General features: G+C 42.7%; 1 protein-coding gene across 1 annotated transcript in view; it reads left to right on the forward strand.

The window, feature by feature from the left end:
- Window positions 1-13238, forward strand: part of PDIA6 (protein disulfide isomerase family A member 6) — a 512967-nt gene that overhangs the window by 404501 nt on the left and 95228 nt on the right. Inside the window, exon 12 of the mRNA XM_044080139.1 lies at window positions 2889-2985. Within this exon, the coding sequence (XP_043936074.1) occupies window positions 2889-2985 (97 nt within the window). The remainder of the gene's footprint in view (window positions 1-2888; window positions 2986-13238) is intronic.

Genomic DNA, 13238 nt, shown 5'->3' on the forward strand with positions numbered 1-13238 from the left:
ACAAACAAAAGAATCTTTCTCTTTACTTCCACCAATTGTCTCGTCAGTCCAGGCTGACTGCAAGGACAGTCCTTCAAGCCTTGGGGTTCATGGCATCTTGTATTCTGGTACTTCCCAATGCCAAACTGCATATGAGGAAGCTACAATGGTATCTCAAAATGTATGGACGCAGCACTGCCAAGATATGGACACTGTCATTCAGATAATACCTTGCATTCAAAAGGAATTTTTGTGGTGGGCTCAGGAATGTCACCTAAACAAGGGACTCTCTGTGACCCGACCAGAGGCGAGTCAGATTCTAACGACAGATGCCTCAGACAAAGCTTGGGAGCTCATCTAAATGGAAAATGGGTACAAGACACGTGGCCTGCCAGACTTCAACATTTACATATCAACTTGAAGGAGATGTTAGCAGTCCAATTTGCATTGATAGCTTTCAAGGATTTACTTCTTCCAGGGCAGGTGTTGATTCAAACAGACAACACAACTGTCATGTGGTACATCAACAAGCAAGGGGACGACTCATATCCTCTATGCAGACAAGCAATGATTTTGTGGGAGACTGCTCTCAGTTTACAGCTAAATCTTCAGGCAAGGTTTCTGCCAGGAGCACAGAACTCCTTAGCAGATGTGTTGAGCAGACAAATTATGGATCCCCACGAGTGGAAATTGGATCCTCATGTATTTCAGAAATTGACAGTGTTATGGGGAACTCCAGACATAGATCTGTTCGCTTCTCCACTAAATTACCAGCTGCCAAAGTTTTGCACAAAAAGGTTTCATCCCACAGCTTGGAAAGTGGATGCTCTCTCATTCAATTGGAGCAATCTTCACGTGTATGCCTTTCCACCTTTGCCTCTCTTCCCAAAGGTACTCCTGAAGGTCAGACAGGACAAGCCAAACATGATTTTAATAGCTCCGGATTGGCCTCGACAGCACTGGTACCCATTACTGAGAAGTCTGGTACGGAAGCCTCCATGGCCGTTGCCTTCGATTCCTCACCTGCTGTCTCAGGAGAACAGTCATTTACTCAATGTCAAACTTCACTCTCTACATCTAACAGCCTGGCATATTCTGTTTTAAACCCTGGAGGGTCTCAGCTTCCACAACAAGTTTTGAATGTTATTTTGGAGGCCAGAAGGCCTAGTACAAGGAAAGTTTACGCAGATAAATGGAGGAGATTTTTATTTTGGAGTACAGCAAAGGACTTTGATGTTTCTAAACCTAATTTAAGTGTTGCTCTTCAATACCTTACTGAGTTATTGGACAAAGGTTTGTCCTTCTCTATAAAGGTTCATGCTGCAGCAATTTCTGCTCACTATGACTGTGACCCACCATTATTTTCTCATCCTTTGTTTAAGCAATTCCTTAGAGGGGCAAAGAATATAAGACCCCCACGTAGAGCTCCTACTCCTGCTTGGGATCTCAATTTTGTGTTGGAGAAACTCAGTCTACAACCTTTTGAGCCTGCAGCAACTGCAGAGTTAAAATATTTATCATGGAAGACTGCTTTTTTGTTGGCCATTACCTCTGCGAGAAGGGTTTCTGAATTACAGGCCCTTATGGCGGTTGAGCCTTTCTTAATTTTCCACAAGGATAGGGTGTCTTTGCGTACTAACCCTTCTTTTATGCCTAAAGTGGTTTCTAGTGTGGCTTTAAACCAAGCTATTCATTTGCCTACTTTTTATGCAAACCCCCAAAATAAAGGGGAGAGGATTTTGCACACTTTGGATATACACAGACAGTTGCGAAATTATTTGAGCAGAACTAAAGGGTTCAGGCAGTCTCAGCAGTTGTTTGTTTCTTTTGCTTTGGGTTCTCAGGGCAAACCTGTTTCAAAACAAACTATTTCTAAGTGGATTGGTTTTTGTATTACTTTCTGTTATTCCCGTCATGGTAAGGAGATTCCAGCTGGGATTAGGCCTCATTCCACTAGGGCTACTGCCACTTCTACGGCTTTTTTAAGGGGGGTGGCTACTAAAGATATTTTGGAAGCAGCTACTTGGAGTTCAGTGCATACTTTCTCTAAGCATTACCACCTTCCACTTTACTCTAAATCTAGGGCTGGATTTGCCACTGCAATTTTACAGGGCATTTTGGCAGCTCCTAATGCTTTTTAGTTTGGCCATCCTCCCTTACCTTTGCTTTGGGATTCTACCCATATGTAAGGACTGCAGCAATGTGAGATGAAGAACATAGTACAGTTTTGTACCTACCATAAATGTAGATGTTCGAAGATCCACATTGCTGCAGTCCAATTTACCCTCCCTCCTTCCCCTCTGTAGTTAGAGGTGGTGGTGTGGTTTGGGTTGTACATATTGTAAATATGGTTAGTGCAGGGGTGGTTGGTTATTTTTTGCTGTTTTTTGGCTTTGGCCTTTCTTGTTAGGGCCTTCTGACATCTGGGGCAAGAAAAGACTGAGGATATGACGTCGGTCATGCGCTTTTGTACCCTGACGTTCTGATGTCAGTTTAAGGCGCCTTGACCGACGTCAGCCTAATACTTTGGTATTCGGGCCGACCGAGGACAGCGGACTACCCATATGTAAGGACTGCAGCAATGTGGATCTTCGAACATCTACATTTATGGTAAGTACAAAACTGTACTTTTCACACTCCAAGATACAGGGGTAGATGAGAGAAAGTGGCCGCATTGAAGCTAGAAGATAAGATGGAAATAGTTATCCACTCCAGGGGAATCCCTTCACTGATTGTTTTGATATGGTGGGTACATAGGTTAAATATTTATATTAAAGAGATGAAAATGCATGCTGCCAAGTGTGCTGGAAAGACTGGGCAGTTTTAAATATTCCTTAAGTAGTGTGTTTTGTTTTAACTGTACTAATGTGGTTAATGCACTTGGTAAGTAGTAGTTTCTTTTTTTGCAGGGAACTTTCTGTTGGCCGAGGTTCTACAGCACCAGTAGCTGGAGGAGCATTCCCAAAAATTAACACAGTAGAGCCTTGGGATGGCAAAGATGGAGAGGTAAGAAGTAACACCACTTACGTGCTTACTAGATTAATATTTAAACTCAGTATGTATTTACAGTATAATTGTTTTGGTGTTGTGGATACATTCAGGCCATTAAAACCAAACCCCCACTGTCTGTGGGCATGCTGTGCTGATGTGGTTATAAGAAAGCCGAAACATGCATGTACTCATCTAGTGGGGGTTGACTTTAATGGCCTGAATGTATCCATAAAGACCTAAAAAGTAAAAAGTCATGGACATTCAGAATCCATGTAGCTGAAAATGCTTGATGTCTTTAGGGGTTATTTGCATATACCACTGTGGCATCTATTACAGGAGGTTTAAGGTATCACACAATGAAAACTCTAGATTGGCTAGGTCTTGTAGTTTTTAATTATTGGTTTGTCTGTGTGATTTTTTTAATCTTCGTTTTTTGAAACAAATCGACTAATACATCTGCATAATAGCACTACCAGACTAGACGTAAGAACCATGTAAGTACTGGGGAAAGTGGTGAATCAGCACCTATTTTAAAAAGTTTCCCTTTCGCTAGTAGCTCTCCTTATAGGGGCAACCTCATTGTTGCAACTATCTCTCTCAACCTTCTGGCTGAGTAGTTGATAGGCATTCCCTCGTGACATGTAGTTGGGGTTGGAGGATTTCCTGTGTCTGATTCTGACTGCTGTACTGTATTTTGAAACAGTGCAAAAGTCACTGCCAGTTCATGTCGACATACCCATGTATCTGTCCCCTTACAAAACTACATGTTCTGTTAACAAAGGTGGGGTTCTTTATTATTTTTTTGTGTTGTTTCCTGAGCTGCTAACCAGTCAAATTTTAGGCTGCAACACAGCAAAGTGACAGTGTGTTACAACAGGCAATCATAATGCAGTATTGCAGCACAGCTTTGAGTATTCATTAAATGTTTACTTAGTTGACCATTCCTAATTTTGTTTTTCTTTCTGTCCTCCATTTCTGTTGGTCACTTCCAAACGGCTGCAGCCCTGACCTCATATTATGTCTGTTAACTCACATCATCTCTATGCTAGGTGTGTTGACCTTCCTCCACACAGGTATTTAGCAGCATTGAAGAAGGAGCACTGATATTTAAAGTCGAAGTTATAGAATTAAACTGAAGGGAATTTTAGTGGCATTGCTATTTTTAGAAGCAGAATCGTTGTTCTGTGAGAGCGACAACTGGCCCAGACGGTTGCCAATAAGTAATCCAGTTGTACTTGATCTTTAAGGCTTTTCCCAAAGTCGCATTAATTATATGTACAAATTCTCTGGACAAGTAGACTGGACTCCAGTCATTAAGTAGTATTATGTCCAAGTTGATCTGAATAACTAAACTGGAACAGAAGAGAGGATGAGCCCAATTGTAGAGCCGTTGAAAAGGATCCGATAACTTACACATGAACAGATTATTGAGGAAAAATAAAAGGGGAATGAAAGAATGTAATTTAGAAAATGCTAAAACTGCTTGTGCAGTTAAGCAAAATTGCATGAAAATGTTCTTCATTGTAGTTTCTTCACATTTTATGGGATATTAACACTGTGATATAAATGGAACCAATTTCTGAGCCAGGAGTAATTAAAACTCATGAAAACATTGCTTCACACTATAGTGTTTGCCAGAAGTGGTCTCTGGACCAGCTGTATACCAGAATTGTGTCTTTTTATGCCTGTTGAGTTATATTAGGAAGTTGATGTGTTTGTATAATCAGATTGATATAAAACGTGACTCACTCTGTAATATACATCTGTTTTAAAACACTAAAACATTTAGAATCACATGCATGTTAACACGTCTGCTGTATAGTTTCTGTAACATTTAGGGCTTGTATAGCTAGAAAAAGACATAGTGATGATATTCCATGTTTAATTGCAGTTTGCACGGTAATTTATAGGTTAACTACTGACTTGTTTACTGATACTCTTAAATACTTCTAATCATTTTGATGTAGATTTATTTTATTAATAAACAGAGACATTACTGTTTATTTCTTTACTTTCATTTAAATGTGCTTTAAATAGATTTTCAGTTTTTGTATAGCTAACATCTGAGGGTCTTGGATTATCAAGTCTCTGTCAACTTCAAGTGCGGGTCTGGTCACTATGCCAGTCTGCAAATGGAGCTCTCCCACAATGCACTATATCTACTTTCCCCAAATCTCATTTGCAGCCATTCGCAGCCAACACAATTTTTATTTTATTTATTTATTTGAATTTGTTAGTCAGGATAGAGCACTGATCGCAAAAGACAAATTTCAGTTTCAGCCCAGAGAAAAATAAAATGAAGGCAAAAGAAAGCAGAGAAACAAAAACGTGTCTATAGTACAGTATATGGTAAGGTAATTATGCTTATACAATACAGACAAGCAATCACTGTATACAGTATGGAGAGGAGCAGTCAAGTCTGTGCGTGTGCATAAGTGTGTGCGTGTGTGTGTGTGCACACGTTTGTGTGTGTGTGTGCACACGTTTGTGTGTGTGTGTGCACACGTTTGTGTGTGTGTGCACACGTTTGTGTGTGTGTGTGCACACGTTTGTGTGTGTGTGTGCACACGTTTGTGTGTGTGTGTGTGCACACGTTTGTGTGTGTGTGTGCACACGTTTGTGTGTGTGTGTGTGCACACGTTTGTGTGTGTGTGTGTGTGTGCACACGTTTGTGTGTGTGTGTGTGTGTGTGCACACGTTTGTGTGTGTGCACACGTTTGTGTGTGTGTGTGCGCACGTTTGTGTGTGTGTGTGTGCGCACGTTTGTGTGTGTGTGTGTGCGCACGTTTGTGTGTGTGTGTGTGCACACGTTTGTGTGTGTGTGCACACGTTGTGTGTGTGTGTGTGTGTGTGTGTGTGTGTGTGCACACGTTTGTGTGTGTGCGTGCACGCATGTGTGTGTATGTGTGGATGGGTCTACTTTTAAAGCTCAAAGTTTCAAAACTCAGACCATAAGATCGAAGTTTTGAAACTTTGAACTGTTTAAATGGAGATTGCCATACAGTACAGAACGAGAAATTTACAATTTTCCTCACTGTATTGTAATCTGGGAGTTGGTATATTTAATTGACAGGGGGAGTAGGGGTGCAGGGGACTTGCCCCCACCCGCAAGAACGTAAAAATACTGATGTTCTTCGTCTCACATTGCTGCAGTCATACCCTGTGGGTAGTCCGCTGTCCTCGATCGGTAGTCCGCTGTCCTCGATTGGCCCGAATACCAAAGAGCTGGGCTGGCGTCGGTCATTGTCGCCCAGAGTTGACGTCAGTACGTCGTAGTACATAAGCGCAAGACCGACGCCATATCCCCAGTCTTTCTTGCCGCGTGGTCCGAAGCAGAAGCAGCGTTTGCAAGTGCCGTTCGGCGTTCTGAAATTTTCATTTATCGAGTTTCAGACCGAAGATCAAATTGGGCTAAGTACCCCGTTGGGGAAATCTTTGCTTTTCTTGCCTCAGTTATCCGGATGTCAGAAAAAGTTAATAATTGCATTTCTTGTGGGAAACAGATACCTCATAAGGATTTTCATTCTTTGTGTATTCCCTGTTTAGGGCCTGAGCACGACGTGGTCGGGTGTCGCTTTTGTGCTAGATTTAACAAGCGCACCATTAAACGAAGATTAGACTGTGCCAGGCTTGTTTTTGGGAAAAGGTGTAATTATAACATGCCGTCGGATCCTCCGACGCCCACTACCGCTAAAAAGCGTAAAGATAAAACTTTGAAGTCTAAACCGGATGAGTCGTCCGTTATGGACGCCGGTTCTACAGAGCCTCCGGTTGAACCTGTGGACCCGCCGATTCGCTGAATTCCATGGGGAACCTTTACTTTTGCAGGAGTTAACCTCTCAGGAGTTAGGCCCGGCTGAGGGTGCTTCTCAGGTGTCTGTAGTTCCATCTTTACAGAAGGTTATTAGGCCGCCTTCTTCAGTGGCTAAAGGCCATGCTAAGGCCAAAACTGGTCATGTTGGCCTGGGTCATAGTTCTAGCTCTCCAGCCCCTGTTCCTAAGAAGCATATGTTAAAAATGGCTGAGGACTTGATTACTTTGATCAGGGGTTCTATGCCCCCCCCAGAGAAGAGGCCTAGGGTGGAGGCAGATTTAGAGGGGATGGATCATTCCTCACTGATTCCTCAGCTGAAGAAATTCAGGAATTTCCTTCTTATTTGGATTCGGATGCAGAGGACTCCTGTCCTTCTGCTTCTCCACCAGAGGATTTTTCTTTTTCTGAGACTTTACATTCCATGAGGGAGCATTTCAAGTGGGAAGGTCAGGATTGTTCGGACTCTCGGAAAAGGCTCAGGGAATTTTTGTTTCTGCCTCAGCATAGGCCCTTGGCTATTCCTCCTGTCTTAGAAGTTGTTCAGGATGTTTTTTCTGAATCTTCCCTTAATCCTGATTCTTTACCTCCTGCCCCTGTTAAGCCAGACGGATATTATAGAGTTCCTGAAGCACATAAGTATTTGTACAAGAGCCCTAGAGCTGATCCGGAAACCATTACTCAAGGTCCGAAGGGTATTAGGGCTTCTGTGGCTAAGAATCCAGTTCCTTTGGATAAAGATTCTAGAGCTTTAGATAGATGGGGGAAAAAGTATACACCTCCTCTACGTTAGCTATGAGAGCTTTGAATTGCCAATTTCATATGCTGAAGTATCAGAATTTCTTGTTAGGTCAATTGAAATCTAAGGTGGATGCTTTATCTGAGGGTATAGAGTGTAGGGAGCTCCAGGAGTTGGTTCATGCATCAGATCAAGTGGGCAAGCATTCTTTGCCGTGTGGTTTCGATGCTCTTCAGGCTGCATCCAGGGTGGCTGCTACAGGTTCAGTTATTCGCAGGCATGCCTGGCTTAAGGATCAAAATTTGTCAGAGCATGTTAAGGCTCGGATTTTGGATGCTCCTCTTCAATCTGAAGTGCTTTTTGGTCCCCCTGTGGAATCGGTTTTGAAAAAGATGGAAGATAAGGCTAAGTCTATGCAGACGGTCAAAGATTTTCTGCAGGTGCAGCCCCCTAAGTTTAGTAGGAATTGGCCTGCTAGAGGATGGTCTTTCCTTCTTCGATACTCTGTCTAAGGGCAGGTCTAGGCGTGGTAGAGGCAGAGCTCACGCCAGGGTTCTTTCAGACCTAGGACTTGGACTTCTCCTGCACAGTCTTCTGGTGAGGGCAGGGGTCAGCCTTTCGTAAACAGACCCAATGACCTGTATCTTCTGCTGCCAGACCCTTCTACTGGCAGCTCCTCTAGGAGGAAAGTTGGGACTTTTTCAACAAAATTGGCATTTGGTCACCCAGGACAAATGGGTGTTGGATATAATAAATCACGGGTACAAGTTTTATTTTCACACTCTTCCTCCTTTCAAAGGCATGCCGGATGTGCCTCCTCAGCAAAGGATGGAGGCTCAGGAGCAAATTTCTTTACTTTTACAGATGGGGGCAATTCAGGCGGTCCCTCCGTCAGAAGTAGGCCAGGGTTTTTATTCCCGTCTATTCCTAGAAAGGAAACACTTGGAGGCCAATTCTGGATTTGTCCATTCTAAATACCTACCTAGACATTCCAAAGTTCAAGATGTTAACATTACAACAACTTCTGCCTCTGCTGGGCAAGGATCACTGGATGGTAACCCTGGATCTCAGAGGCCTATCTTCACATCCCTATCAGGCCCAGCTGCAGGAGATTCCTGAGATTTCGGGCTGGTACTTCTCACTATCAGTTCTCTGCATTGCCCTTTGGTTTATCTACTGCGCCCAGGGTATTCACAAAGGTTCTGGCTCCTGTGATTGCTTTTTTCAGACAGAGAGGAATACAAATGTATCCTTATCTGGACGATTGCCTGATTCTTGCTCAAAACAAAGACAAGTTACTTCAACTCCTCCAGTATGTAATGGCAGTTTTAAGGTGCCTAGGGTATTCTGTGAACGAAATAAAGTCCAGTCTAGCACCCTTTCAGGACATGTGCTTTCTGGGTGTGAGACTGAATACAGCTTCTCAGATGGCATTTCTGACCCCGGACAAACAAAGAACTCTTCATCTATACTTCCAGCAGTTATCAGTAATGTCCAGGCTGACTGCAAGGACAGTCCTTCAAGCCTTGGGGTTCATGGCATCTTGCATTCTAGTTCTTCCCAATGCCAAACTGCATATGAGGAAGCTACAATGGTATCTCAAAAGTGTGTACTCAACACTGCCACAGTTTGGATACTGTCATTCGGATTATACCTTGCATCCAGAAGGAATTATTGTGGTGAGCTCAGGAATGTCAACTAAACAAGGGACTCTCTGTGACCCGACCAGAGGCAAGTCAGATCTTAACGACGGATGCCTCGGACTTGGCTTGGGGAGCACACTTCAATGGGAAATGGATACAGAACGTGTGGCCTCCCAAAATACTACATTTGCATATCAACATGAAGGAGATGTTAGCAGTCCAATTTGTTTTGATGGCCTTCAAGGACCTACTTCAGCCGGGACAGGTGTTGATTCAAACAGACAACACAACAGTCATGTGGTACATCAACAAGCAGGGGGGAACCCATTCCTACCCTCTTTGCAGGCAAGCAATGATTTTGTGGGAGACTGCTCTGAGTTTGCAAATCTATCTTCAAGCACGGTTTCTGCCAGGAGCACAGAACTCCCTAGCAGATGTATTGAGCAGGCAAATTGTGGATCCCCACGAGTGGAAACTGGATCCTCAGGTTTTCAAACAGTTGACTGTGGCTTTGGGAACTCCAGACATAGATCTGTTTGCTTCTCCACTGAATTTTCAGCTACCAAAATTTTGCACAAAGATGTTCCACCCAGATGCTTGGAAAGTGGATGCTCTATCTTTCAGTTGGAACAACCTTCAAGTTTATGCTTTTCCTCCTCTGCCTCTTCTCCCCCAGGTACTCTTGAAAGTCAGGCGGGACAAGCCTTGCATGATTCTAATAGCACCGGATTGGCCACGTCAGCATTGGTATCCTCTGCTGAGGAGTTTAATCCAGGAGCCTCCTTGACTTCTGCCACAGGTTCCTCATTTGTTGTCCCAGTCAAACAATCATTTTCTCAATGTTCAGGTGCAGTCCCTCCATCTGACAGCCTGGCGTATTCTGTGATGGAGCCGGTGGGGTCTCAGCTTCCTCAACAGGTTTTAGATGTCATTTTGGAAGCCGGGCGGTCTAGCACTAGAAAAGTTTATGCTGATAAATGGAAGAGATTTTTTCTTTGGAGCACTGCAAAGGGTGTTGATGTTTCAGTGCCTAATTTGAGTTTTGCACTACAGTATCTTACTGAATTACTGGACAAGGGTTTGTCATTCTCTTCTGTGAAGGTTCATGCTGCAGCCATTTCTGCTCATTATGATTGTGACCCTCCTCTATTTTCTCATCCTTTGTTCAAACAATTTCTTAGAGGGGCAAAGAATATAAGACCCCCACGTAGAGCTCCTACTCCTTCCTGGGATCTCAATTTTGTTTTGGAGAAACTTACTTTACCTCCTTTTGAACCTGCAGCTACGTCTGAACTGAAGTTTTTGTCTTGGAAGACTGCTTTTTTGTTGGCCATTACTTCTGCTAGGAGGGTATCTGAATTGCAGGCACTCATGGCAGTTGAACCCTTTTTGATATTTCATAAGGATAGAGTTTCTTTGAACTAACCCTACTTTTATGCCTAAAGTGATTTCTAATGTGGCCTTGAACCAGTCTATTCATTTGCCTACTTTTTATGCTGATCCCCAAAATAAAGGGGAAAAAGTCTTGCATTCTTCGGATATCCACAGGCAGTTACGTTACTATTTGAGCAGAACTAAGGAGTTCAGACAGACTCAACAGTTATTTGTTTCTTTTGCTTTGAGTTCACAAGGGAAAGCTGTTTCAAAGCAGACTATTTCAAAGTGGATTGGTCATTGTATTGCTTTTTGTTATTCTCATCATGGGAAGGATGTTCCTGCTGGGATCAGACCTCATTCTACTAGGGCTACTGCCACTTCTACTGCTTTTTTGAGGGGTGTAGCTACTAAAGATATTTTGGAGGCAGCTACTTGGAGTTCAGTACACACTTTTACTAAGCATTGCCATCTCCCTCTTTATTCCAAGTCCAGGGCTGGGTTTGCCACTGCAGTTTTACAGGGCATGTTAGCAGCTCCTAATGCTTTTTAGTTTGCCAGCCTCCCTTTTCCTTTGCTTTGGGATTCTACCCACAGGTTATGACTGCAGCAATGTGAGACAAAGAACATAGTACAGTTTTGTACCTACCATAAATGTAGATGTTCGAGGATCTACATTGCTGCAGTCCAATTATCCCTCCCTACTTCCCCTCTATAGTTGGTATCTGACTATGTTTTTTTATTAGGTTTATCCCTCTCTCCACACTGGTAGTTGTTGGGCCTTTACTTTTTTGGCTCTGGCCTTCTTTCACTCTTAGGCCTTCTGACATCTGGGGCAAGAAAGACTGAGGATATGGCGTCGGTCTTGCGCTTATGTACTACGACGTACTGACGTCAACTCTGGGCGACAATGACCGACGCCAGCCCAGCTCTTTGGTATTCGGGCCGATCGAGGACAGCGGACTACCCACAGGTTATGACTGCAGCAATGTAGATCCTCAAACATCTACATTTATGGTAGGTACAAAACTGTACTTTTTTTTCTTCTTCTTTCTTCTAAATTTCTGAGTTTCAAGATTTTTAATTTCTTATGGTCGAGACCATAAGATCAACGTTTTAAAACTTTGAGCTTTAAAAGGAGACCTGTGTGTGTGTGTGTGTGTGTGTGTGTGTGTGTGTGTGTGTGTGTGTGTGTGTGTGTGTGTGTGTGTGTACATTGTGTGTGTGTATGTATGTGTAATATATATATATATATATATATATATATATATATATATATATATATATATATATATAAAGTGTGTGTGTGTGTGTGTGTGTGTATATGTACGTATAGTGTTTTTGTGTATGTATATATATATATATATATATATATATATATATATATTTGTATTTGCATATACTTACATATGTGCACATGCTTAGACATATGTAGATATACACACAGTTATGTGCAGTGCAGTTAGAGGGAGTGGGTTTTGGCCAAGTAAACCCAGTTATTTGGCTCCATAGCAGTTCTTTTCTGAGAGCAAGTTTTTGTTTAGGCACTTGTAGATTGATAAATAGTTTGTTTTGTTTTGTTTTGTTTTACCTCTCTGCAGTTGTTTATATGTTTCTGGGTCTAACCAGGGTTATTCATGCTTTCTGCAGCCATTTATATAAAAAGGGAAGGCAAACATGATTTCTTTGATCTGTGTTAGAGTTGCTTTGTACAAGGTATTTTGTATGTCATATGTTGTTTGCTGCTTTTGTTAGCTGTTGGTATAGTTATTCCATCGTGGACAATGACTTATCAGAAATGCTTGTTTGGCTACAAGGTCCTTTCCCATAGACTCAAAAGCTGTGTGTAGTGTACAGGGGGCTTGAGCACCCTAAGGAGCCTTGTGACATTAGCAAAGCCTTTGGCTACTACACTGTCTTAGAGGTGTAACAAATTTAATATTGAAGGGAAGTCTTCCATTCCAGGAACTGAGTAGACAAGGCAGGGATGACAAAGAGAAAAACTGATCCTTCAGCAGACAGTAAATCTTCCTCTCCTTTGGTATCTAGGGTGGAGATCTTCATGTTAGCCTAGTCAGCTCACACACACCCTGCCCCACGACCACCACCTAGGATTAATTCTTGTCCACCAAAGGATTCCTTAACTGGCTTCTTTTCAAACCTCCCCTCAGGAATGTTTCAGATTCAAAACCCTTCCCCAAGGTAAAGATCCAGAAGCTTTTTTGCAGAGAAGGAACTCTCTAGGTATTTAGAGGCTCAACTGTCCTCTGTGTCTGTTATGTCCATAAGGTCTGTAAGGAGTCTCTCCATTTAGTTTGATTTTGTAGCACATTATGAGGGCCTTTGCTAAAGTCCAAATTTGAATGCCTTTTGGTCCTACCCTGTCTCAGGCAAACAAGGTAGGTCCCTTAACATAGACTCCTCGAGCTCCTTTCCTAGACCCTGTTTCGGCACCAGGAGTATTGGACCGGACTGTTACGGTGGTGTGGTCTGCATCTACTTTGAGAGGGCTTGTCCCTTCAGCCACAGTGCTTAGTAATATTCATCATGTTTCACTGTTTCAGTCCTAACCAATGGGTTATCTGGCTTCCGGTAGCCCTCTATCAGCCAGAATACCAAAGGTAAGTAAATATGATATCGGCTGTCGTCGGTTGTAAAGGACGTCTGATACAAAAGGAGGCAGCCGACGTCACTTCTTCTG

This window comes from Protopterus annectens, chromosome 1.part1, assembly GCF_019279795.1.
Source record: "Protopterus annectens isolate FY-2018-M chromosome 1.part1, PAN1.0, whole genome shotgun sequence".
NCBI classification, from domain to species: domain Eukaryota; kingdom Metazoa; phylum Chordata; order Ceratodontiformes; family Protopteridae; genus Protopterus; species Protopterus annectens.